The 25306-nt window shown below is 49.2% G+C and overlaps 2 protein-coding genes across 2 annotated transcripts; one reads left to right on the forward strand and one right to left on the reverse strand.

The window, feature by feature from the left end:
* The first annotated feature begins 10529 nt into the window (after window positions 1–10529).
* On the forward strand, window positions 10530–11468 carry LOC137146695 (olfactory receptor 52P1-like). Its single transcript, XM_067538187.1, has 2 exons — window positions 10530–10949; window positions 11028–11468. Exons 1-2 carry the CDS (start codon window positions 10530–10532, stop codon window positions 11466–11468), a joined length of 861 nt encoding a protein of 286 aa, XP_067394288.1.
* Window positions 11469–20661: 9193 nt separating this feature from the next.
* LOC137146691 (olfactory receptor 52P1-like) lies at window positions 20662–21600 on the reverse strand. Its single transcript, XM_067538181.1, has one exon. The coding sequence runs from the start codon at window positions 21598–21600 to the stop codon at window positions 20662–20664; it is 939 nt and encodes a 312-aa protein (XP_067394282.1).
* Window positions 21601–25306: the final 3706 nt, after the last annotated feature.

A 25306-nucleotide genomic window follows, 5' to 3' on the forward strand; every position in this document is an offset into this window, starting at 1 on the left:
TGTCTATCCTGAAACGCACCTCACAGCTGCCGGGAGCCCCAGGGTCTCATCTTGAGAGCACCCAGAATGCCCTGGTTCAGGTTGCAGGTGTTCTGGGCTCTGGGTGGGACCCTTCAGCTGAAACCTTCTTAACACCAGGGCTAGCTCTCCTGGCCTGGCTGAGCTGTGCCTGCAGAAAGTCCAAAGGACGGGAGGTGCATTTTAACCATCTCTGTGGTGCTTAGATCTTGGGGCAAACTGTGGTATAGCCCGAAAGTTGCTCACTCTTATGCCCAGCTGCCCATGACCCCAAAGGATATTCTGACTGCTGGGAATAGCCAGATCACGGAGGCTCCCCTTTCTCCCCAGAACCGGCGTCAAGGGAATCTCTGTGTTCTTGGTTAAGCTTGGGTTGGGCCCTGAATCTGGCCCACAGACTCCATCCTGCGTAAAGCCAGATGCTCATCTTCTTCTGGGAGCTCGACAAAGAGATCATGGGGAGAATGTCGCTCTGGAGCCAGTGCTGCCTGCCTAGGAGACTCCCCAGTTATGCCCACGTCTCAGCCCCCTTCTGCACTGGGATGTTTTATTTATTCCTGTTACTTGTTTGCAGGAGGCTCAGCTGGTGGCACATTGGCTCTGCCTTCCCAGACCCAGAGTGGGCTGCATTAGTAGGAGCATTGCCAGCAGATCGCGAGAAGTGATTGTTTCCCTCTATTTGGGACTCATGAGGCCGCATTTGGAATATTGTGTCCAGTTTTGGGCCCCCCACTACGTGAAGGATGTGGACAAATTGGAGAGAATCCAGCACAGAGCAACAAACATGACTGGGGCTAAAACAAAGGGCTTATGAGGAGAGGCTGAGGGAACTGGGCTTCTTTACTCTGCAGAAGAGAAGAATGAGGGGGGATTTGATAGCGTCCTTTAACTACCTGAAGGGGGTTCCTTGGAGGATGGAGGTTGGTTGTTCTCAGTGGTGGTAGATGACAGGACAAGGAGCAATGATCTCAAGTTGCAGTGGGGGGGGGGTATAGGCTGGATATTAGGAAACACATTTTCACTAGGAGGCTGGTGAAGCACTGGAATGTGTTATTTAGGGAGATGGTGGAATCTCCACCCTGAGAGATTTTTATGGTGTGGCTTGACAAAGCCCTGGCTGGGATGGTTTAGTTGGGATTGTTCCTGCTTTGAGCAGGGGGTTGGACTAGATGACCTGGTGGGTTCCCTTCCAACCCTAATATTCTATGATTCTAAGATTTTGGGGCATAGGCACTGTTGTACTTCCTGGAACTTCTGCTGCCAGTGTAAATAATAAGCATATGGATAAAGTCAGAAGGCAAAGGCAATGAACATGCGGTTTCAAGGTGTTCTGTACATCCTGTTCCAAATGTCTGTGTAGGAAGGTTGTGAGCTTTTCTTGAGGTAATTCCGGAAAAGGAGACAATTATATGAATACGAACACCCATAGTTAATTTAGGTGGAATTAGATTAGAAGGGTGAACTATCGTAATGCTTCAGGGCATGAACTGAGCACCAGCTGGGGCCAGGAAGGAATCCTGATCTCTCTCCATGGGGTAGTATTGTATAATTTGGTACATGACCACGGCTTAAGGTTCTCCTCTGAATTATTCAGCACTGGGCACTTGGAGAGGCAGGATACCGGCTCAAATGGGTGAATGCTCTGATCCAGGAGGGAAAATTCCTATGTTCTTATGTTTAATGCTTCCTGTGTTTGAGTGGTTGGTAACCTCGTCAGTGCAGATTGTTTATAAAGATAGAAAAAGAAAACCCCCGTCAGCCTGATTTTCTGAGGTGATGAACACCTGCCAGTCCCAGTGAGAGATGCTCAATTCCTTTGAAAATCAGGCCATGTCTCTATACAGCCAAATAACACACGACGAGAAGATACAAAGGATGACAGGATACTGCAGATGACGAGACAGGAAGTACGCTGTGACAGGGAGGAACCATGATTATTGTTAAAACCTGGGGGTCAGGAGTTCTGGTTTCTATTCCTGACTCTGCCACCGATTCACTGGGGGAACTGAGGTAAAGCACTGCCACATTTCTGACTCAGCTTCCTGGGATGTGGTGCAGATTGATTAGTTCATGTTTGAGAAGCACTTTGAGATCCTAAGAAGGAAGGAGCTAGAGAAAGGACATAGTGTGTTATTAATTATTTATCTGTTTAGGGAAACACCCAAACTCTTGGCATCGAGGAAGGATTTTCCTCACTAACCGGAGTCAGTCAGTGATAATAATTCATTCACATCAAGTCTCAGAAATTTGCACCAACCTCCTCACATTAGTGCAAGACTCAGTGGTATTTTCAGGGTTTTTGAAATAACAAAAATAGCTCCCTCCTCTCTAGGTCTCAAAGTGCTTTAGGAAGGAGGTAATATCAGCGTCTGCACCACTCAGCGTGGGAGGAATCCAAAGTGATAATGAGTGACGTTGATTTAACTCCTGCCTTTGCCTAAAGAATCCATCTTTGAGATTTGAGATTTGATTTACAAAACGTATACAAAAGTCAACTGCCACTGAAATGCAGCCACCTCTTGGGTGGAAAGCGATGTCTTTAACAGTGCACAGCAACACTGCACAGTAACTTTACAACAGGAAAGGAGGGATACTGTGCTTGAAAGTAAGTTGCCTTGCACACTGTTAGATTTCTTTTTCAAAACAATGCAATCAGATAAAAGTCAATAGTGATAAAAGACCACAAACCTTGCCTCGTTTTTACCAGTCTCCATGGAGGCCAGACTCTATCAGGAGATGTGGCAGGAGCTATAAGAGAAAGCCTCTTCCCTCTTCGACTGACAGGCCCGGGCCCGTGAGACAATCATGCGGGTGAAATCAGACCTTTTGTAGTGTGACTGAGGATGGCACAACAGAACAGTATCTGGAGCTAATCCCCTGTGTTTTTTGGACCAGTTATCTGACTTCTATCGGGGCTCGACCCATATTACTTCAGACCGTAGGGTGCTAAACATGATAGGATGGGGATACTCCCTACAGGTCAGTTGTTTCCTTCCTTCACACCCTCCCCCTCCATTCCTCTTCAGAGACCCTTCTTATGAGCAGCTTTTAATCCACGGGGTGAAAATGCCCCTAAAAGTGGCAGCAGCAGAGGAGGTTCCTCTGGCGCTAACGGGCAAAGGTTTCTACTTTTATTATATGCTAATCCCGAAACCAAGGGCCGTCTCAGACCCTCCTGGACCTGTGAAACCCCAACAGATTCATGAAGAAGCTGAAGTTTTGCATGGTCTCTTTGCTCTCCATCACTCCTTCTCTGCATCCAGGTGACTGTATGCTTCTCTCGACTTCAAGGATGCATACTTTCACATCTCAGTCCTTCAGAGTCACATAAGTCCTCCAATTCATAGTGAACCAGGGTCACTGCCAGGTTACTGTCCTCCCCTTTGGCCTCTCAGCAATTCCTCACACATTTTCCAAGTGCATGGAAGTCATTGTGGCATTTCTGAGGAAACAAAGGGTCCAGGTTTACCCTCACCTCGACGATTGGCTGATCACGGGCTGCTTCGGGGACAGAGAGAGTCCGAAGTGAGCTTGATATAAACTATCTTAGAAAAGTTAGGCCTGCTAATAAATGTGAAAAGTTAAATCTCGCTTCTGTTCAAATAATAGATTTCAGAGGGGCAGTCCTCAGCTCAGTGCAGACCAGAGCCTTCCTTCCACAGACCTAGTTCCTGGCCAGGGGCACCACCATAAAAGGTCACAGAAACCATCCTACCACTATAGAAGACATTGTGTGAAACGCCTAAGACATATGGCCACATACACCTACGTTGTGCAACACGCAAGATTGAGGCTCAGCCCTCGGCAGTCCTGGCTAGTGTCAGTGTATGGACAAGACAGGGACCGCTTAGACTTGGTGATCACACTTCCTCCCTCAGTAATAGATACCGTCTTTTGGTGACAGCACTCATGGTCAGTTTGTCCAGGGGTCCCATTCTCGAGACTACACCCTTCCCTTTCTCTAGTTACGGAAGCATTAGCGCTGGGGTGGAGGGTTCATCTGGGGAGCTTCAGGATCCAATGCCTTTATTGCCAGGCAAAGCTCTCGATGCATATCAATGTAAGAGAGCTCAGAGCGGTACGGCTTGCCTGCAAAATGGTCCAGACCACCTGGACGGCAAAGGCATGTCACTTCCTACAGACAACATGACAGCAATGTTCTAAATAAACGGACAGAGTGGAGCACGCTCCTCTCCCTAGTGCCAGGAAGCCCTACCCCCGTGAGAATTCTGTGTGACCCCCTCAATCCATCTTGAGACTTGTCTTCCGGGCACACAGGAAGAGCTATGGATCATTTCAGAAGATCCTTCTCCAACCATGAGTGGTCCATTCACTGGGACACCATGAAAGACATCTTCCAAAGATGGGGTATTTCCCATACAGGCTTCTTCAAAACAAGGCACAACAGGAAGTGTCTGCAATTCTGCTCCTTCCTGAACCTTTAGCCTGGGCTTGGTTGCAGATGTATTCCTTCTCCATATTTCCTTTCTGCATGTTCCTGCCTACTCCACTTATACACAGAGTTCTGCTGAAAGTCCGGAAGGAAGGAAATTCCATGATCATGATACCCCCAGCCTGCCCTCATCAACACTGGATCTCCACCCTTCTGGATCTTTACATTTGGAAGTTCCATTGCTGAACTCCTTAGAATTGCCATGATCTGGAGCCACTCGAGTGCTCCTTCGAGGGAGTCAAAAACCATCTAGAAGAGCGATGTACCTGGCAAAGGTTCTCGATCAACCCTGTGCATAAAGTCCTTTCGCCCATGCAGTCATTCACACCATTCATCCCGGACTGCTTACTACACTTAAATTGCAATGGCTGTCGGTGTCAACGATGAGCATCCACCTGGCTTTGATTCCAGCGTTTCATTCCTGGGTCAACTGCCGATCTGTCTTCACCAACTCAATTGCCAGCCATTTTCTCAATGGCCTGGACAGGCTGTACCCTCAAATGTGCCAGCTGATCCTAACCTGGGATCTCACTCTAGTAATATCAAGGCTCATTGGTCCCCCATTATAGCCCCTGGTGACGTGCTCTCTCCTCTACTTTCGTAACTGTTCTTCTTCGAGATGTGTTGCTCGTGTCCATTCCAAGACACACACCCCGTCCGGCTGCTCCAATGTTGGAGTTAGGTGACAAGAAGGATCTGAGCTGGTGGAGTGTTGGCAGGGTCCCATATACCAGCGCCAAGAGTGCACGACTCCAGTGAGCACTAGAGTTGACCCAATGGATACCAGTAAGGGAAAAAAAATTCCACCCACACTGCATTTACGAAAGGCTAGGAACCGTTTTTTCATTGGGCTGGATGAGATGTGATTCCTCACAGCCGTATTTTATGGACAGTTGAAAATGGGAGCACGAATGCTGAAAGGCCATTGTAAACAATAGAGGGAGACTTTAAAGCTGTAGACTAAATAAAGTTCCCATGAGCCTGGATTGTGGATATTAGCAGGAGTTGTGGGTATCGTGGATGGGGAGAATAGGGGCGCAGGACTGTTCCTGCACTGACTGGGGGAGGAACGCACAGTGTGCGGGGCATGGTGTGCAGTATCCAGATCACAGTGGGGCGTAGTCCTGAAATAGGATAAAGGAAATAGTTTGGAATAAACAAGCATGGCTGTACCTCTGAGTCCTCATATGGCCATCCTCACTGCTGATCCCCACATGAGCACCCCATAATTACAGGTTTTTTATCCTCACCACCCCCTGAGGCAGGGAAGTGCTCTCCCTAATTTACAGAGGGGAAACTGAGGTCCAGAGTAGCTTAGGAGATGACACATCCAAGGTGACACAGGAGCTCTGTGACTGAGCTAAGAATTGACCAGGTCTCCTGATTTCCAGACCAGCGCATGATCCATTAGACCCCAGGGGAAGCTGTCAAAGGCAGTGGGCAGCAGAGTCCCATTGAATGTGGATGGACAGTGGACACCCGACTCGCCTCTGAACATCTCCCTGCATCCTCCCTATCCTAGCGACAGTCCGTGCAGCTATTTTTGGTGGGATAAAAAGACAAAGGCCGTCAGTCCACAGTCTTCAGGGCACGTGCTGATCACTGAAGGGGGCTCAGGAAGCTGCAATTCCTCATGGCAGGATATTGCACTGTGAGGGGCTTATGACTAAACTGGGGCAATCTGTGCTGCCCTCTGTCAGAGAGGTTATCAGATGGGAGGGACTGATACTCAGCGTGGAAATCCTACGTTTTGAAACAAGGAGGCACAAGAGCCTGTCCACGTGCACATTGCGGTCTCAGGGATTCAGCTCAGGGCTCATCAGCCGGGAGTAGCAGCAGACGCTCAGGTTCTATGACAATGAGCAGCAGCACAGAAATGCTGATAGAGAAATGAGCACGTCTAATCATTGACTCTTCTTTTCTCTCTGGGCTTTTAGCAGTGCAGGACAACTCTAGCTAGTCTGCAAGTCTCAGTTTCCCCTGACAATATGAGCCTCTGTTCTCAGTGAATTATTTTCTCACTCTCAGGGGATGCTCTTAAGCTGAAATTCTCCTGGGTCTATTTTCTGCTGTTCCCACTGATCACAGAGTGCAGTGTATTCTCCCAGAGTCCTGGACAACCTGAGAGTCCACAGGGACTGTACAGGCTAATCATAAAGGTCCCTCTCCAGCACTGCGAGTGTCAGACGTGAGATTCGTACATGGATTCTCAGGTCACAGTAAGGAGATTTCTTCTCTCTTGCGTGAGATTTCGGTGAGTTGCCTGTTTCAGAAATAAAGTCTCAGGAAGGATTCAAGCCAAGAACAATCTGGGAAGGAATTCTCATTCATGGAGACTTGTTTAGTATTGTCAGAAATACCAAGGGATTTACCTCATAAAAATGCAGATAAAGATTTATTGTAAATAGTTTAGATAAATATTTGTTTTTAAGATCATTGTCTTGTCTTTCCATCTGTTTCACTATGTTCCTTTTTTCAGTCTGTGTGCTTTTTTCTCTGGTTTGCTCAAGTTCTCCAGTTCAGCAACTTTACTGCCAGGTTAAGACGTGTAGCCAGAATCTGTGCAGTGGGTATATGTTATACCCGAGATTTCAGAATAAGAATGGGTCACACACGGTTTTACAGACAGGGCAGATTCTGCTCTCACCTTCTGCCTTGAGTGTCCCAGTCCAGATTGACACCGGCATCACTGAGAGCAAAATCAGGGCCCCTTTGTTTTTAAATCCCCATCTTTCATGCCGGGTCTCAGGAAGCCACAAAAACTGGGAGTCTCCATCAGACTCTTTCAGCCCCCGAACAGAATAGCTCTCGCTGCTGCAGGACCTGAAGCCAGGATCTCCACAGCAGGGAACCTAAAGTTGCACACTAAGGGTGAAATTTTGGTCCCATTCAGGTCAATGGTAAAACTTCCGTCAGGGCCAGGATATCACCCTAAATCCAAAAGTAGGGACTTAAATCAAAGGCCTGATTTTCGCTGGCAATGAGCCTCCAGTGACTCCATCTGGATTCATCCAGCGGCCTCTAAGGATGGGTGAGCAAACCTGACCAGAGAAGAACAGACAGGAGAGTAGCTGAAATCTTAAAATCACAGCTTAGAGGTTCAAAATAATTAGGGTGACAATTCTGGGGGGGGGGAGAGGATCTGCTCTTGCTGTTCTCCCGTGTCTCTGGTTCTGTAGATGACAAGAAGAACAAAAATGCAGTTAAAAATAAAGGCTTCGAGGAAGCCAGGCAATGTAGTAAATCTGACTGGGGGAGACCCAGGAACTCACAGTGTGTGTGTCAGGGATGGAAGGTGCCCTATCTAGATCTCACAATAGCGGAGTCCTAAAACAGGGCGAAATAGGGAATGGACATCCTGCCTAATTCACACACCAAAGCGGTGTAACCAGGCCTCCTGCAGCCTCCCAGGGCAGGGAGTGTCTCAGCCTGTTATGTAATGTGGACACTGTAGTAGATTGTCTCTGACACCTTCCTCACTCCAGCCCATCCCTCTCCTGTAACCTATCCCACGACAGTCTCATGGGACGTTCAGCAATTGCCAGCAGGGAAAAGCAACATCAGGAAGTTGTGTGTGGGTTTCTAACTGGCAGGAAAGCACTAAAGTGTTGGGTTGTTTTGAGGAAGAATTACTCACGCTATCTACCTTTAGTCTGCATGGCTCTGTCCATTCCTCCTAACCTGCACATGGTGGGCTACTGCTGGGGTTCTCTTCATCCCTGGAGAGGCTGGGGAAGCTTCTCCTCCTCCATCGTCCCTTTACCTGGTGCAGGCAGACCCAGAATTTAACCTCGGCTGTGTAGATATTTTATGAGATGTTACTGTGTTGTGAGTCTGGCCCCTGATGTTGGTTCTGGGTGAATGGGATCACTGTCTGGCAGGACAGGAGGTGAACACGGACATGCACGCAGCACTGCTGAAATTCAATTTTTCTTTCTGAATGTTGGTCCCAGGCCAGTGCTAGGAGTTTTCCTGCCACCAAGTGTTTCTGGGCAGGTCTCAGGGTCTCTTTCCTCTGGGAAGCCAGAGAATTGCAGCCTGGGTGTCAGAACCTTTACTCATTTTTGTTTCCATTTTTTTTTTTTTTGTGGATCTTGAATGTTAATTATGCATTATCAGTATTCAAGCATCTGAAGGGTAAGCAGCTGGCTTGCTGACGGGTGTCTCTGCTTACCCTTGTCATTGAACAAGGCAGAATAACTAAATCCCTGTATTTGTTATGTCTCAGAGAAAGCTGGATGCCCTTAAGAAAGTCTCTCACCAAAAGAAACACGGGAAGTAACAAAGCACAAAGTCCCAGCCCGGCATGATAACGTGTATTTCCATGGGAAAAAGTGGGCTCATTTCCAAAAGAGGAATTGCATTGCAGATCAAATCTATGGTTCATCTAGTCCAATGTCACCCCTCTGACCCCAGGGGCTGCTGAAGAAAGTGTTGGGGGGATAACCTGACTATCATGAGGGTGTCACCTTAACGCCCAACAGCCAGAGATTGGCTTGTGCCTTGAAACACGCAGGCGTAAGGCTTTCCAAAATGTTTATTTAGCTGTATCTATTGTAAAGGAAGATTCTTACTATCCATGTAAATGTCCAAGAAACCTTTCTGATTCTTCCTTAGCTCCTGCCCTCGACTTCATCTTGTGGCAATGAGTTTCCCTGTCTAATAATGCACTGAGTGAAGAAAGCATTCATTTTGTAATCACTTTTGAATTTGCCATGTTTCATTTAATTGAATATCCTCTTGACCTTGTGTTATGAGACAGGGAGAACACATTCTTCATATACTCTCTGTCTCTATTTAATAGACTCTTCTCAAATCCCCTCTTATTCCTCTCCTTTCTAAGGTAACAATCCCAGGCTTTTCAACCTCTGTTCCCAGGAGAGTTTTCCCAGGCCCTTGATTTTTCTCATTGCCCTTCCCTGAACCCCTCTAGTTCTGCAATATCCTCTTTGAGAAGGGTGCTCAGTACTGTACAGAGAAGTCCAGAGGAGGATGAAGGGTTGACTGATATATCTCATGGCATTGTATTTTCGGTATTTTTCCCCATTCCACCCCTCCTGTATTCCAACGTTTTTCTTAGTTATTGTCCATGCTTGCACTTTGAGCAGGGTTTAACGGAGCTGTAAACCATTACACCAGGTCCATGCCCTGAGTTCAGAGAGTTAATTGGAACCTTGTTAGGTGTGTGAGGAGTTCACGTTTTTCCCTCTCGTAGGAGTCTATGTTTCACTTATTGATATCGAACATCATCTCCCATCATGCTCCTCATTCACCAGGCTTGGTGAGCTCCCTCTGAGAACATCTCTGGACTGGACTAAGGCCTAGGTTATTAGGTGCCATGAGGAAATCATAGAATCATAGAATATTAGGTTTGGAAGGGAACTTGGGAGATCATCTTGTCCAAGCGCCCGCTCAAAGCAGGACCAACCCCAATAAAATCATCCCAGCCTGGAGTTTGGCATGCTGCACTTTAAAAATCTCAAGAGATGGAGAGTTCATCATCTGTCAAGATAACTCATTCCAGTGCTTCACCACCCTCCTAGTGAAAAAGTTACTCCTAATGTCCAACCTAGACCTCCCCCATTGCAACGTGAGACCATTGCTCCTAGTTCTGTCATCTACTACCATTGAGAACAGCCGTGCTCCATCCTTCCTGGAACCCCATTTCAGGTAGTTGAAGGCCACTATCAAGTCCCCTCTCACCCTTCTCTTCTGCAGTCTAAACAACCCTACCTCCCTCAGCCTCTCCTCATAAGTCCTGTGCTCCAGGCCCCTAATCATTTTTGTTGCCCTCCACTGGACTCTCTCTAACTTCTCCACATTCCTCCTGTAGTGGGGGCCCAAGACTGGACACAATACTACAAACGTCATCTCACCAGTGCTGAATAGAGGGGAATAATGTTGCCACTTCATTGCTTACCCACCTTTCCAAATTGTTACTAACTATAAAATATTTACCATGTTATTTGTTATCACATGTGTAACCCCCTCCCCGGGATTCTCTTCCTTCACAGGCACCCTGAGCATTTCAAATCCTGTCCGGCGACTCAACCACCCCATGGCAGCTTTCAACCTCACAGCCTCTGGCCCCACAACATTCATCCTAAACGGCATTCCCGGGCTGGAATCTGCCCACATCTGGATTTCCATCCCTTTCTCTATGTTCTACATTGTCAACCTGTTGGGAAATTTGATGGTTCTCTTTGTTGTGAGCAAAGAACAGACCCTTCACAAGCCCATGTTCCTGCTGCTCTGCATGCTGGCGCTCACAGACATAGGCATGTCGACCTGTGTCGTGCCGAAGGCACTGTGCATATTTTGGTTTGGTTTCAAAGGTATCACTGTGGATGGCTGCCTCACCCAGATGTTCTTCCTTTACGTGTTTACAACTACGCACTCAGCCGTCCTCTCAACGATGGCCTTCGATCGCTACGTCGCCATATGTCACCCTCTGAGATACGCCACCATCCTCACCAACGCACAAACCGCTAAGCTAGGGCTAGTGGGTTTGATACGAGCTGTTCTCTTGATTCTGCCATTGCCCCTGCTGGTGCAGAGGATGCCATTCTGCGCCAACCATGTTATCCTCCACACGTACTGCGAGTACCTCGCTGTGGTGAAGATCTCGTGTGGGGACACCAGAGTCAATCGGATATACAGCCTGGTGATAACACTTTTGGACATTGGGTTAGACCTGACATTCATTTGCCTGTCTTATGGGCTGATCATCAGTGCCGTCCTCAGGATCTCCTCCAAGAAATCCCTCTGGAAAGCCCTCAACACCTGCACAGCCCACATCTGTGTGATGCTGATGTCTTATACTCCATTCCTCTTTACTGCCCTGACACACATGTTTGGTCAGGGCATCGCTGCCCATGTTCACATCCTCTTAGCCAACCTCTTTGTCCTTGTGCCCCCCATGCTCAATCCTATCATTTATGGGGTCAAAACAAAAGAGCTTCGTGACAAAGTGGGAAAATACCTCTGCAGAATGTGATCGCCTGGGGCCGAGAGACTTTAAGCCTGTGTGACAGTAGGGGGAATGGATGTCTTCTCGTTAATCAAGAGTGCTTTGTCCCAATTTGGTTGAGCTCTGCCTTGAGGAATTTCCCAGTTTCAGAAGTCCCTCACACCTAATGTCTTATTACTGCACCACCAAGCACTGCCCTTTCCATTGATAACTTCTATCACTCCAGCCATCACCTGATTTCTTTCAGAATCACCTGTCATCCCCCAGGCCCACACAACCTGTCACTCGGCCTTTCTGTGACGTCCAGATCACCAGCGGTGACGATTTCTCATATGCTTTCAGACCTATTTTCCATCAGTATGGTTGTTGATTCTCACCATTCCTTACTCTCCTCCATCTTTGACTATTTTGCCCCTCTCTGCCATCACAAAGTCGCCAACTCTGCCATCCACCAGGGCCCAACAATCCCTTCCAATCCCGAGTCTCCCCCGATCGGTCTATCTGAATTCTTATCTAGCAGACCCTTGGAGTTTTGCCTCTGCTTCCTTCCCCACAATACCATGAAATCTGCCCTCCATTATCACTTCATTTTGGTACACACATTGTACACAGACTGGGGACGAAATAAACATAAAGTCTATTTCACAGAAAAATCACAAGTGCAAAGATGAAGGATCGAAGAATCCCATGCACTGCTACAGATTCGGGCCCGACTGGCTAGGCAGCAGTTCTGCAGAAAAGGACCTAATCAAATAACGATGAAAAGCAAACACAGACGAGTTACACAGAAAATAAACGAAGACAACCTCAGGCTTTCCAGTTCTATACTAGTCACATTCCCTTTTCTCATGCAAGTAACCTGTTGTCTGTGAAGAGTTTTGCACGTGCCCTCTGTCATCAAGGGGATTCAGTGTTTCCCAGACAGCATATCATGGTCTCACCCTGGCTTCCAGCAGCTGATTTACTCCTTGCAGGGTGATGCCAACAGTTTCTGCAAGGCTCCTGGCCCCAGGCCCTTAAAGAAACACTAATGGGGTTTCCTCCCAAACACTTCTTATTCCCAGGACTGCTTGTTGTCTCCCATGCTGGCGGAGGACACTATCTGAAGGACATTGCTGCCCGGGAAGGAGTGGGACTTTAAAGCAATCAGGCTGGAGGGGCAGGTCCTGAATTCAGTAGAATCCACAAGGGGCGCTCTGGAATGGCCAGGCTGCCGTCATTCGCCGTTTTTAGTGTGAAACATCTGTCAACCCCCTGGCAGGACACAAGTCCCAGGACTGAGGTTTTGATTTTGAATTTGATTGTACGCTCAGAGCTTTGGTGCGAATGTGGAGCAACTCCTGCTGGGGCTTGTAGCACAGCTTGGATTAAATAAAAAAGCTGCGTGTCTGATGACAGCTTTCCTGTGTTATTTGATGTAGAGACCAATGTGTTAAAACAAAAGCTTCGTTTCAATACCTAGCTTGGGCTACTCTGAGGCTATTGTTTAAGGGACTCTGAGCCGTGGATGCAGTAGAAATCTGGCAACCCTGCGTAGGGCAGAGCTAAGGAGAGAGCAGCCACCGGAGTGGAGCCGGGGGCAGAGCTGGAGCAGACAGAACTAGAGGGGCCAGAGAAGCAGCCCAGAAGGCAGAGCTGTGCAGGAGGCAGAGCAGCAGCACTGAGCCAGAGCCAGGGAGCTGGAGCAACCCAGACCAGCTGTGCCAACGGGGAGCCAGGGCTGATCTACAGCAGGGAGCTGCGGGACCAGAGCTGGGATAGCAGCTGCCGGCCGTGCCACAAGTACCATGGAAGCCGAGTTTGCTGGGTCGCTGGGGAAAGGAAAGTGGGGCCCTGAGGAGAGGGTCCAGCGCAGGGGGATGTTGCCAGACAAGACGGCCTTAGAGGTTGGACTTGAGGGCGAGGAGGGAGAGGTGATGCGGATGGGGGCCGATGCTGGGGAGAAGAAACCACTGACCATACTGCAGCTTCCTGACTCCAGGTGGCTTTCCATCGGTCCCTGTGCGAGCAGGGTTCTTGCTCAGTTTGATGAAATGACGCTGCACTTTCAGACAGCCAAAGACAAAGACAAAGGAAGCAATGACAAGGCTGAACTTCTTTCTCACACGTACAGTGACCCGGCTGGAGCCTGAGGACGTGTGGCCACTGCTAGAGCAGGCGTCTTATTCGTGGCATCAGCGCAGCACAGCCAGGGCCCGGGAGGGAGGCCTGGGACATGTAAGGGACAGACTGTGAAGTTTTCTTACGTCCCAGAGACTGTTGGTTGGGGGTCCCCAGGCCACAGGGCAAGGCTCCTTCTTTCCTTTAAGCTTCCCCTTTTTTCCTTATTTGTCTTACAGCTGCTGTTTAACAAGTTGTATCAGATTTGAACTTAATGTAGTGATCAGCGGGTCAGGGACCTGCCCGGTGAGTAGAGAGCCGCCCAAGCCCCTGTCATAAGTGACCATGACAAGATTTGGGGTGAAGCCCCACAGGGATCCTGGGCCCAGCCTCGTCAGGCTTACGGGGACCCCACCACACAGGAGAGTGGGAGGGGAGCCCTCGAGGTCAGGCTGGCGTCTGGGAAGAGGGAGTGGGAGGAAGGACTCAGATCCTTTCACTACCCATCTCCCCCGGGTAGTGTGTGAGCCAGGAAAGTTTCCCACAATAGCAGGACCATGCCACCGTTTTACCTAGTTTTGACTAGTGGGGCTTTCAGTCAGAAAGGTTGGAAAGCACTGGGTGAGAGCAGGAAACCTGGCTGTCATTGTTTATTTGGCCTCTTGAACATATTCCGTAACAAAGGCAAGCACGGTCAGGCAATGGACTATACAATCTGATGATGGATAAGGAGTGAGCCCTGACTGAACCTTTTCCCACTTTCATTCAGTGCCTACTGGGGAATAATCACGTCCCTCGATCTGCTGGCAATGCTCCTACTCATGCAGCCCAATATGCCGTTAGCCTTCCTGGCAACCAGGGCACACTGCTGACTCATCTCCATATTCATACTCATACTAATATTCTTGTTCGCTGTAACCCCAGGTCCCTTTCTGCAGAACTGCTGCCTAGCCAATTGCTGAGTATGTTTCTGGTACTAGCAGACACGTGTCACGGAGTCCTGCACGGCATTTGAAGCTCTGTGTTCAAGAGGCTGTTTTAAAGGCTCACATGGATGCAGTGCAAATGTACAGACCAGTGTCAGGTAGGAGTCGATACCTGCTAGAGAGAGAACCAACGTCAGTCACTGTTTAGTTACCCCCAGGCAGGATGGCCCAAGGATCGTTTTCTGTCCATGGACACTTGAGTGAGTCCAGTGGAGCACTGATTAAAGGGAGCACATTCAAAGCGTTTGGGATGACAGAGGAGAAGTTCTAGCCCTCATTCATGAAGGCCATCGTGGATTAACTGAATCCCATGAATGGGCCAGTCAGTCAATGAGGTGGCCTGGACTCAGCGAGGACAGCAATAAAGAAACTTCACACTGTCCTGAATCCACAGGCCGGGTCCTCTCAAACAGCTCGGGAACAGCCCCTGGGAGCCCCCTTCAGTGTGCCAGACCCCGTAGGGGCTCACTCTGTCACTGGGGCCAGCCCCTTGGCTTCACTGTGTGGTGGGACCAAACCTTGGAGCCGTCAGCCCCCCGGCTACACACCGTCAGCCCCCTCAGTGAGTTCACTTGAGCTGGACACCTGAGACGTGCACCCCCAAAGGGAGCAATGCACCCGCACCTTCAGCATCTGCTGGGATGCTCAGCCAGCCCTTGGTTAGCCTAGAGACCAGAAACTTACAGCCTGGGTCAGCCCCGAGCCCTCTGACCCCTCTTTTGCCTCAGTTCAGGAGAGTCTGCCGCTTCCAGCAGCCCCCACTTAGCAACCCCCCACCTGGTCCCTCCTCAGCCCTTTGCTCTCCAGAGGGTCTAACACAGCCGGCTTCCTGCCGAGGGGTGGGCCACCCACTGTCATTAGCTGCTAGGTGCCAAATGTCTGGACAATTGGAGCGGCCATTGTCTTCTCGGTCTCTCCATAGACATGCAGCCCAGGCCTCAGACAGCCAGGCATTCATCGAACCCACATCTCTGGATGGCTGCAGAGAATAAACAACCTTTTCCTGCCACCTAGTTAACATTGCAGCATATTGGGGAAACTGAGACACAGGTCATAGTCATACAAAATATGTCAGAACCGTCCCAGTCTGTCACACATGCGAACTCTGCAGAATTAACAGACCAGCACAACACAAAGAGCTTCCAGTCACAACACCTCTGCTAGACAGACCCTGAAAGAGGCTAGCAGCAGATTGAGGCAAATTCAGAGGCTCTCGTTAGCTAGTTGTAGTGCATGGTTTTTCTGGTTATACACTGGAATAATACACCTGAAAGATACATGCTGCAGTGGTATCAAGACATTCACCACCACGATGACTGGAGCACAGAGGCCCACAATTCCCTGCAGCTGAAGTTGTGATGCAAACAAAACAGGATTTTGAGCACGACCAGCGGCCTGCATTACTCACAAGCAACTGGAGCGGCAGCAAGAACCATCCAGAGGACCAAGAAAACACTGCAGCAGGAGGAGCCATTTCCTGCTCTTCCGAGCTGCAAATCAACTCTGTTAGTAGTTACCGGCTCGGCTCAGCTCAGCGCCCGGGGCCAGGGCAGCTCAGGCTGGCTGTGGCAGCCTTGGAAAAGAATCAAGCCTCAAGGCAGCCAGATCTGAGAAGAGTAGCCAGATCAGGTGGGAGACCTCAGAGCAAGGCCCTGCTTCTCTTGGGGTGGGATGAGGGGAATTGAACCTGGGTCTGTCACATCCTGGCAGAGAGCTCTACGCATGGCACTGTGGGGCATCGACACCCCCTTTTGGGGGAAGGTTTTGGCTCCCAACCGCAGGGCGGGTCCATGGCTGTTGATCCCAGGCAGGCTGAGGTGTTTCTGTCTGGCCTGGATTTAGGCACCCGGCTCTCTTGGGAGCAGGGCTTAGGCCACACTCCCCGGCATGTCCTAGCGGCTGGCTTCGTGGCTCCCCGCTCAGCGCGGCGCCGTTCTCAGGGGCCCGGTGCTCCCCAGGCGCTGTAGAGGGTGCCGGGGAACCTAACCCCGTTAGCCGGCCAATCACGAGGGTGCAGGTCTGGGGCACGTCTCCACTGGAGCTAAGTGGTGCGACTCCAGCTGGAGGAGACGGACCCGCGCTAGCTTGGCACAAGCGGGGATGCTAAAGCTGGAGGGCAGTTTCGGTGATGCAAGCCCCGGCGGGGCTAACCGTGCTGTGTACCCAGCCAAGGTGCCGGAGAAGCGTGCACTCACAGTGCTCTCGGCCGTGAAGGGTGGTGGGAAGGCTGGACTTTGGGCACTGGGCTAGGAAGGTCAGCATCATTATCCCCATTTGACATGGGGGACACTGAGGCACAGAAGTGTGCTGTGACTCCCTCAACATCACACACTGTTCTATGGCAGAACAAGGAAAGGAACGGAGGTCCCCTGGCTGGTGGACAAGGGTGGTTTGTAATCACATCATCTGCACACTCACAAGGAGTGTGCTGGGCTCCCAGCCTGGCTGTACAAACTTTCCTACTGACAGATGGGATCAGGCATAAGGAATTAGCTAGCGGCATGCTGCAGGGTAAGAGCTGAACCCTCCATGAGTCGGGGGACTGTTCTTGCAGATAAAATTCCCATGAAAAAGGATCTTCCTTTCTTCTGTCACAAACAGTGGCTTAAAGAGCCAGTCTTGTCCGAGCTGTGCCGTCAGACGGAGTTCGGTGTCATTACCTGGGTGTCATCATCACGCTCATTGTCGTGGCTGAGCAAATAACAGCTGGAGAAAAGGCCCAGACAACATGGGCTCATCATGTTTTTGGAGAAAAGGCGACTGGTCTCTACTAGCGGACGGACATAATCTAGCCCAAAGCGGCTGCTAACGTACGATACCTTCACCGAGCATGTGGGGACACATTACTCTGCCCTGCATCCCTACAGGATCCCCCTGCTCGTGTCTCATGTGCTGTGTGAAGCTGTAAAATCCCCAGCCTACATTAACACAGGATGGTGCCAGCCTTCAGCGCCCATTGTTACCTTTTCAGTCGACCACCTTCATGCTGCCGCATGGGCAGGCTCATGGACTGAATTCCAGCTAAGTGGAGACAGACAATCTCGTGTGTATCTGGAAGTGTGAGATAAAGTGTGCACCACAGAATTTGTCAAGGTTCCCCACTAGACAAGGTCAGTCCTTGTTATCTTTCCTCTGTGCAACACCTAAGGAGAAAGGGGGTGAATAATTTGTCCCTGACGCTAATAGGACAAACTTTGCTCCCATTAAAGTCAATGGTTAAAAAACACAATGCAAGTTGGGTCAGTTACAAATAGTCAAAGCCAGAGCGAAATGTGGGGCAGTGCAGCAGGACCAGGCCCACTGAGAGACAGGGCAACGTGCGGAATATGTGAATCAGCTTTGGCAGCCCTGACGTGTCAGCGGAGGGGGGCGGTCGCATGAATGCCCCCGTCACGGCTGCCTGCTCCACGCCACAGCATGCAGTGGGTGCCGTGGAGCTCTGCCAGGTATAGGGCATGCAGCCTGCTGGAGGAGAGAGCGGATCTGCCCTTGTAGATCCTACAGAGGCCTTTGGAGTGATTTGAACAACTCAGCCCCTCATTGAAAAAAGAATAAATCCATGAACCCACACAACAAACCCCACATAATGCCACAAGCCGGGGATCGCCCAGGCTGCAAGAACAGAGCAGGTCTTCAGAAGGTTTTATTGTTCTGACCCCTGGCTGGGATGACAGACTCAGCCCAGGCAGGGAACATGCAGCAAGAGGGGATTAGATTGACTAGATCTCCTTACCTGCAGAGGGGCCAGTTCTTCCCTTAGTGACCCTGGGGGTGAGTCCCCGGGACTTCACGGACACGCAGAGCATGTTTTAGTTTTTATTGCCTTTGTAGCCCATTTCACGCCTTCAATGCCTGATTTGAGGCATGATTTATCCCGGTCATATACAACGACACATTAGCACGCCAGGGCTGTGAATCTGGCTTTATTCAGGCCACGGATAAGCAAATAAAAATATTCGTTTCCTCTAAACTTACAAAACCTTTTCAATGTCCAGAATAACTGAGAGGTGCTCACATCCAGAAACCGAACTGTGCACTTTCCCTGTGTCACTAACAACCAAAGCAGCCCCCTGAGCCCGGCGTCCCCCGCGCTGGGTACCCCAGGAGGGTGCTTGGGTCGCCTGCCCCTAAATCCGGCTCTGGCAGCTATACATATAAAGAGGGGGTATTGGTAAAAATGTAGCCAGTACCAGCTCTCGCCACCATCCCCATAACTCACCACTGACACCCGGGGGTGGGGGGGCACTGACAGCAATGTTACCCCCTCCACTGAGCCGGAGAAGCCTGAGCAGAGGGTTTCACTCACTCATAGGTGTGGGGGGCTACCCGAGGCAGGCACTGTGAACCCCCGGGGGGGCCACGCCACAGGGAGTGTCAGCTGGTGCTAGAGTTCTCAGCACCCCGCAGGAATGGGTCACTGCTCCCAGGCATGTCCCAATTACCCTGCTCGGGAGAGCTGGAGCTGCCTCTAGCATGCATGGATGGAAAATATTGGGGTAACCCAGCGAGTCGAGCCCCTTGAGGATTTCTACTCCTGGTAACGCTATTTTGTGCCTGAGAGGGCAGAGTTGGGCACCTTGTGATGGCAGAGAGAGGCAAAAGAGTCGAAGATGGAGGAGAGTGAGGAATCATGAGAATCAGCAACAATACCAATGGAAAAGCTTTAGCAAAGCTTTTGATACGGTCTCTCACAGTATCCTTATCAGCAAGTTAAAGAAGTATGGGTTGGATGAATGGACTATAAAATGGATAGAGAACTGGCTAGAGCATAGGGCTCAATGAGTAGTGATCAATGGTTCCATGTCTAGCTGGCAGCCGGTCACAAGCAGAGTGCCCCAGGGGTCGGTCCTGGGTCCGGTTTTGTTCAACATCTTCATTAATGATCTGGAGGATGGAGTAGTTTGCACCCTCTGCAAGTTTGAAGATAACACAAACCTAGGGGGAGTGGTAGATACCCTGGAAGGAAGGGATAGGATACAGAAGGACCTAAACAAACTGGAGGATTGGGCCAAAAGAAATCTGATGAGGTTCAACAAGGACAAGTGCAGAGTCCTGCACCTAGGACGGAAGAAACCCATGCACAACTACAGACTGGGGACCGACGAGCTAGGCAGCAGTTCTGCAGAAAAGGACCTGGAGGTAACAGTGGATAAGAAGCTGGATATGAGTCAGCAGTGTGCCCTGGTTGCCAAGAAGGCTAATAGCATATTGGGCTGCATTAGTAGGAGCATTGCCAGCAGAACACAAGAAGTGATCATTCCCCTCTATTCGACATTGGTGAGGCCGCATTTGGAGTATTGTGTCCAGTTTTTGACCCCCCACTACAACAAGGATGTGGAGAAGATAGAGAGAGTCCAGAGGAGGGGAACAAAAATGATGAGGGGGCTGGAGCACAAGATTTATGAGGAGAGGCTGAAGGAACTAGGCTTGTTCAGCCTACAGAAGAGAAAAATGAGGGGGGATTTGATAGCAGCCTTTAACTACATGAAAGGGGGTTCCAGGGAGGATGGGGCTAGGCTGTTCTCGGTGGTGGCAGATGACAGAACAAGGAGCAACGGTCTCAAGTTGCAGGGGGGGAGGTCTAGGTTGGACATTACGAAAAAGTTTTTCACTAGGAGGGTGGTGAAGCGCTGGAATGGGTTACCTAGGGAGGTCGTGGAATCTCCATTATTAGAGGTTTTTAAGCTGCAGCATGACAAAACCCTCACTGGGATTATTTAGCTGAGGTTAGTCCTGCTCTGAGCAGGGGGTTGGACTAGATGACCTCCTGAGGTCCCTTGCAACTCTATGATTCTATGATTTTATGATTCTAAAATAGGTCTGATAGCATACGAGAAATCATCAGAGTTGGTGGTCTGGAAGTCACAGAAAGGCCGAGTGACAGGGTATGTGGATTATGGGGACGAGAGATGATTCTGAAAGAAATCAGGTGATAGTTGGAGAAATGGAACTTAGCAATGGAGAAGGCACTGCTTCATGATGCAGTAATAAGACACTAGGTTTGAGGAACTTATGAAACTTGGAAATTCCTCAAGACAAAGTTCATCCAAATTGGGTCAAAGCACCCTTGATTAATGAGGAGACAACCTTTTCCCTTCCTGTCACGCAGGTTTAAAGTCAGTGGCCCCAGGTGATCACATTCTGCAGATGTATTTTCCCACTATGTCACGAAGCTCTTTGGTTTTCACCCCATAAATGATAGGGTTGAGCATGGGGGGCACAAGGAGATAGAGGTTGGCCAAGAGGATGTGAACATGGGCAGCGATGCCCTGACCGAACCTGTATGTCAGGGCAGAGAAGAGGAAGGGAGTATAAGACATCAGCATCACACAGATGTGGGCTGTGCAGGTGTTGAGGGCTTTCCTGTGGGCTTTCTTGGAGGAGATCCTGAGGACGGCCCTGATGATCAGCCCATAGGACACGACAATGAGTGTCAGGTCTAACCCGATGATGACTAATGTTATCACCAAGCTGTACATCCTGTTGACTGTGGTGTCCCCACACGAGATCTTCACCACAGCGATGTGTTCACAGTACATGTGGGAAATAATGCGGTTGGAGCAGAATGGCAGCCTCCGAAGTAACAGGGGCAATGGCAGAACCAAGAGAACAGCTCGTATCAAACCCACTAGCCCTAGCTTAGAGGTTCGTGTGTTGGTGAGGATGGTGGCGTATCTCAGAGGGTGACATATGGCGACGTAGCGATCGAAGGCCATTGTCACGAGGACGGCTGATTGTGTAGTAGCAACCGCATTAAGAAAGAACAACTGAGTGAGGCAGCCATCCACAGTGATGTGTTTGGAACTGAACCAAAATATGCACAGTGCCTTCGGCACAACACAGGTCGACATGCCGATGTCTGTGAGCGCCAGCATGCAGAGCAGCAGGAACATGGGCTTGTGCAGGGTCTGCTCTTTGCTGACAACAAACAGAACCGTGAAATTTCCAAACAGACTGATGATGTAGAACGTAGAGAAGGGGATAGAAATCCAGATGTGGGCAGCTTCCAGCCCCGGGATACCTTTTAGGATGAACGTTGAGGGGCCGGGAGGTGTGAGGTTGAAATCTGCCATGAAGAGGTTGAGTCGCCGATCAAGATCTGAAATGCTGAGGGTGCCTGTGAAGGAAGAGAATCCCAGCGAGGGGGTTACGCACGTGATAACAAATAACACGGTAAACATTTTAGAGTTAGTAACAATCTACAAAGGGGGCTGAGTAGTCAGGTAGCAAAATTATCCCTTTATAGTTAGCACTGTTGGGGAAGATTTGGAGTATTATGTCCAGTTTTGGGCCCACCACTACAGGAATTATGTGGAGAAATTGGAGAGAGTCCAGTGCAACAAAATGATTAGGGGGCTGGAGCAAATGACTTATGAGGAGAGGCTGACGGAACTAGACTTGTTTAGTCTGCAGAAGATATGACGAGGGGGGATTTGATAACAACATTTAAATATCTGGAGGGGGGTTCCCTGGAGGATGGAGCTAGGTTTTTCTCAGTTGTGGCAGAGGACAGAAAAAGGAGCAATGGTCTCAAGTTGCAGTACGGTGGTCTAAGTTGGGTATTAGGACTAACTTTTTCAATAGGAGGGTGGTGAAGCACTGGGATGGGTAAACTAGGGAAGTGCTGGAATCTCCATCTTTTGAGCTCTTTTAGGTGCAACCTGCAAAGCTCCGGCCTGGGATGATTTAATTGGGGTTGGTCCTGTTTTGAGCAGAGGTTGGATTTCCTCATGATTTCCTCATGGCACCAAATAACTGAGGCCTTAGTCCAGTCCAGAGATGTTCTTAGAGGGCATTCACCAAGCCTGGTGAATGAGGAGCGTGATGGGAGATGACGTTCGATGTCAATAAGTGAAACATAGACACCTACGAGAGGGAAAAACTTGAACTCCTCACACACCTAACAAGGTTAACAAGGTTCCAATTTAACTGTCTGAACTCAGGTCAGGGACCGGGTGTAATGGTTTACAACTCTGTGAAAGGTTTTTTTGGACATTTATATGGATAGTAAAAATGTTCCATTACAATAGCTACAGCTCAATAAATATCTTGGAAAACTTGCACACCCGCATGTTTCAGGGCACAAGCCAATATCTGGCTGCTAGGTGTTAAGGTCACCCTCATGACTGTCAGGTTGTCCCCCAAACACCTTCTTCGGCAGCCCCTGGGATTCTTCCTGTCAGAGAGAGGACATTTGGCTGGATGAACCATAGGTTCAATCTACGATGCAATTCCTATTTAGGAAATGAGCCAAGTTTGCCCCATGAAAATGCACATTAACTTCCCATTTCTGCTCTGTTACTTCCCTTGTTTCTTTTGGTGAGACACTTTCTTGAAGGCAACCAGCTTTCTCTGAGATATAACAAGGGCAGTGGTTTAGTCATTCTGACTTGCTAAATGACAAGGGTAAGCAGAGACACCCGTCAGCAAGCCAGAGGCTTCCCTTTCTCATGAATGAATACTGATAATGTTTGCAGATGTCAAAAAAATTGGGGGATCTTATAAAACGAATAGGACGGGTCACTGAGTCACAGTGGTCTGGATTTGTGGTAAACTGGGATGAAGCAAACAATGTGTGCTCTAATATAGCTATGTAGAGAACATAAAAGATAGGCAATATTTACAGTATTGGGGACTCTATCGTGGGAAGCAGTGACCGTGAAGAAAATGTTGGGGGATGAAGGAGTAATTAGCAAAACATGTGCTCCCTGGGTGACCCTGTGGCCAAAAGAGATAACATGATCTTGGCATGATAAACAGGGGAATCTCAAGTAGAGGGAGACAAGTTATTTTACCTCATTCTTTGGCACTCGTGCAACTGCTGCTGGAATCATAGAATCATAGAATATTAGAGTTGGCAGGGACCTCAGGAGGTGTCTAGTCCAACACCCTGCTGAAAGCAGGACTAACCTCAGCTATATCATCCCAGCCAGGGCTTTGTCAAGCCTCAGCTTAAAAACCTCTAAAGATGGAGATTCCACCACCTCCCTAGGTAACCCATTCCAGTGCTTCGCCATCCTGCTAGTGAAAAATAATTTCCTAATGTCCAACCTAGACCTCCCCCCCTGTAACTTGAGACCATTGCTCCTTGTTCTGTCATCTGCCACCACTGAGAACAGCCTAGGTCCATCCTCCCTGGGACCCCCTTTCATGTAGTTAAAGGCCGCTATGAAATCCCCCCCCATTCTTCTCTTTTGCAGACTAAACAAGCCCAGTTCCCTTCATTCTATCCTCATAAGTCCTGTACTCCAGCCCCCTCATCATTTTTGTTGCCCTCCGCTGGACTCTCTCCAACTTGTCCACATCCTTTTTGTAGTGGGGGGCCCAAAACTGGACACAATATTCTAAATGTGGCCTCACCAATGCCGAATAGAGGGGAATAATCACTTCCCGTGACCTGCTGGCAATGCTCCTCCTAATTCAGCCCAATATGCTATTAGCCTTCTTGACAACCAGGGCACACTGCTGACTCATATCCAGCTTTTTATCCACTGTTAACCCCAGGTCCTTTTCTGCAGAACTTCTGCCGAGCTCGTTGGTCCCCAGTCTGTAGCTGTGCATGGGATTCTTCCATCCTAAGTGCAGGACTCTGCACTTGTCCTTGTTGAATCTCATCAGATTTCTTTTGGCCCAATCCTCCAGTTTGTTTAGGTCCTTCTGTATCCTATCCTTACCTTCCAGGGTATCTACCACTCCCCCCAGCTTAGTGTCATCTGCAAACTTGCTGAGGGTGCAATCTACCCCATCCTCAATAATCAATAATGTGTCCGGTTCTGGTGCCAACGATTAAAGCTGGATGTTGATACACTGAAGAGGAATCAGAGAAGATTGACAAGAATGTGTAAAGATTAGAAATCCTGCCTTACAGTGATATACTAATAGATTGAGCACTCTCAGTCTAAGAGAAATTGTTAAGGGGTGACGATAACAGTCTACAAGTACCACACCGGGAACAAATATTGAATAATGGGCTTTTCAGGTTAGCATAGAAAGGTCTAACACCATCCAATGCCTGGAAGTTGAAGCTAGACAAATGCTGCCTATAAATAAGGTGTACAGTTTTTAAACAGAGAGAGTAATTAACCATTGGAGCAATTCACCAAGGGTCATGGCAGATTCTCCATCACTGAGAATTCCTAAACCAAGGTTGGATGTTTCTCTATAAGCTCTGCTCTAGGAATTCCTTGGGGGAAGGTCTCTGGCCTCTGCTATACCAGACGTCAGACTAGATGACCACAGTGCTCCCTCCTGGCCTGGGACTCTGTGAACATGTGTCTGCAGCACAGACAGGAGTCAGCTGGATGGATTTTGCCTGCCAGCTGGTGCCTGAGCCTAGGTGAAGGCATTTTTTTTACTCATGACAGTGCTGAACTTAGCCCCACTGGGAAAATGTCTCATGTGACCTTGTTTTTCACAGGTGTGAGGCTTCCCAGGATACATGGCTTGGATGTTAGTTTCAGATGAGAAAAATACTAACCCCATAAATTCTCCGCCCTGATTAATATATGTACAACTGTCCGATTCAAAAAATCTCCGCCTTTAGAAATGCATGTACAACTGTCCCCATTAATGGCTAACGGAGCTGGCTAACAAATGATCCCAGAGAGTCCAGGAGTTAGCGTCTGTGTCCCAGCGGCGAGCAGCTCCTGCCCTGTGGCAGCTGTATTTACCTAGGCACTGACATGACCCAGCATTCCCAGCTCTCATTATACACTTCTCAGCTTGCTCCTTGTTACTGTGCAGCAGTCCCCGAAGCCCCACACGGTGTGTGTGGGAGCA

The sequence above is a fragment of the Emydura macquarii genome, unplaced genomic scaffold (genome assembly GCF_026122565.2).
Source record: "Emydura macquarii macquarii isolate MOO-44397 ecotype Brisbane River unplaced genomic scaffold, CSIRO-AGI_Emac_v2 contig_466, whole genome shotgun sequence".
Taxonomy (NCBI): domain Eukaryota; kingdom Metazoa; phylum Chordata; order Testudines; family Chelidae; genus Emydura; species Emydura macquarii.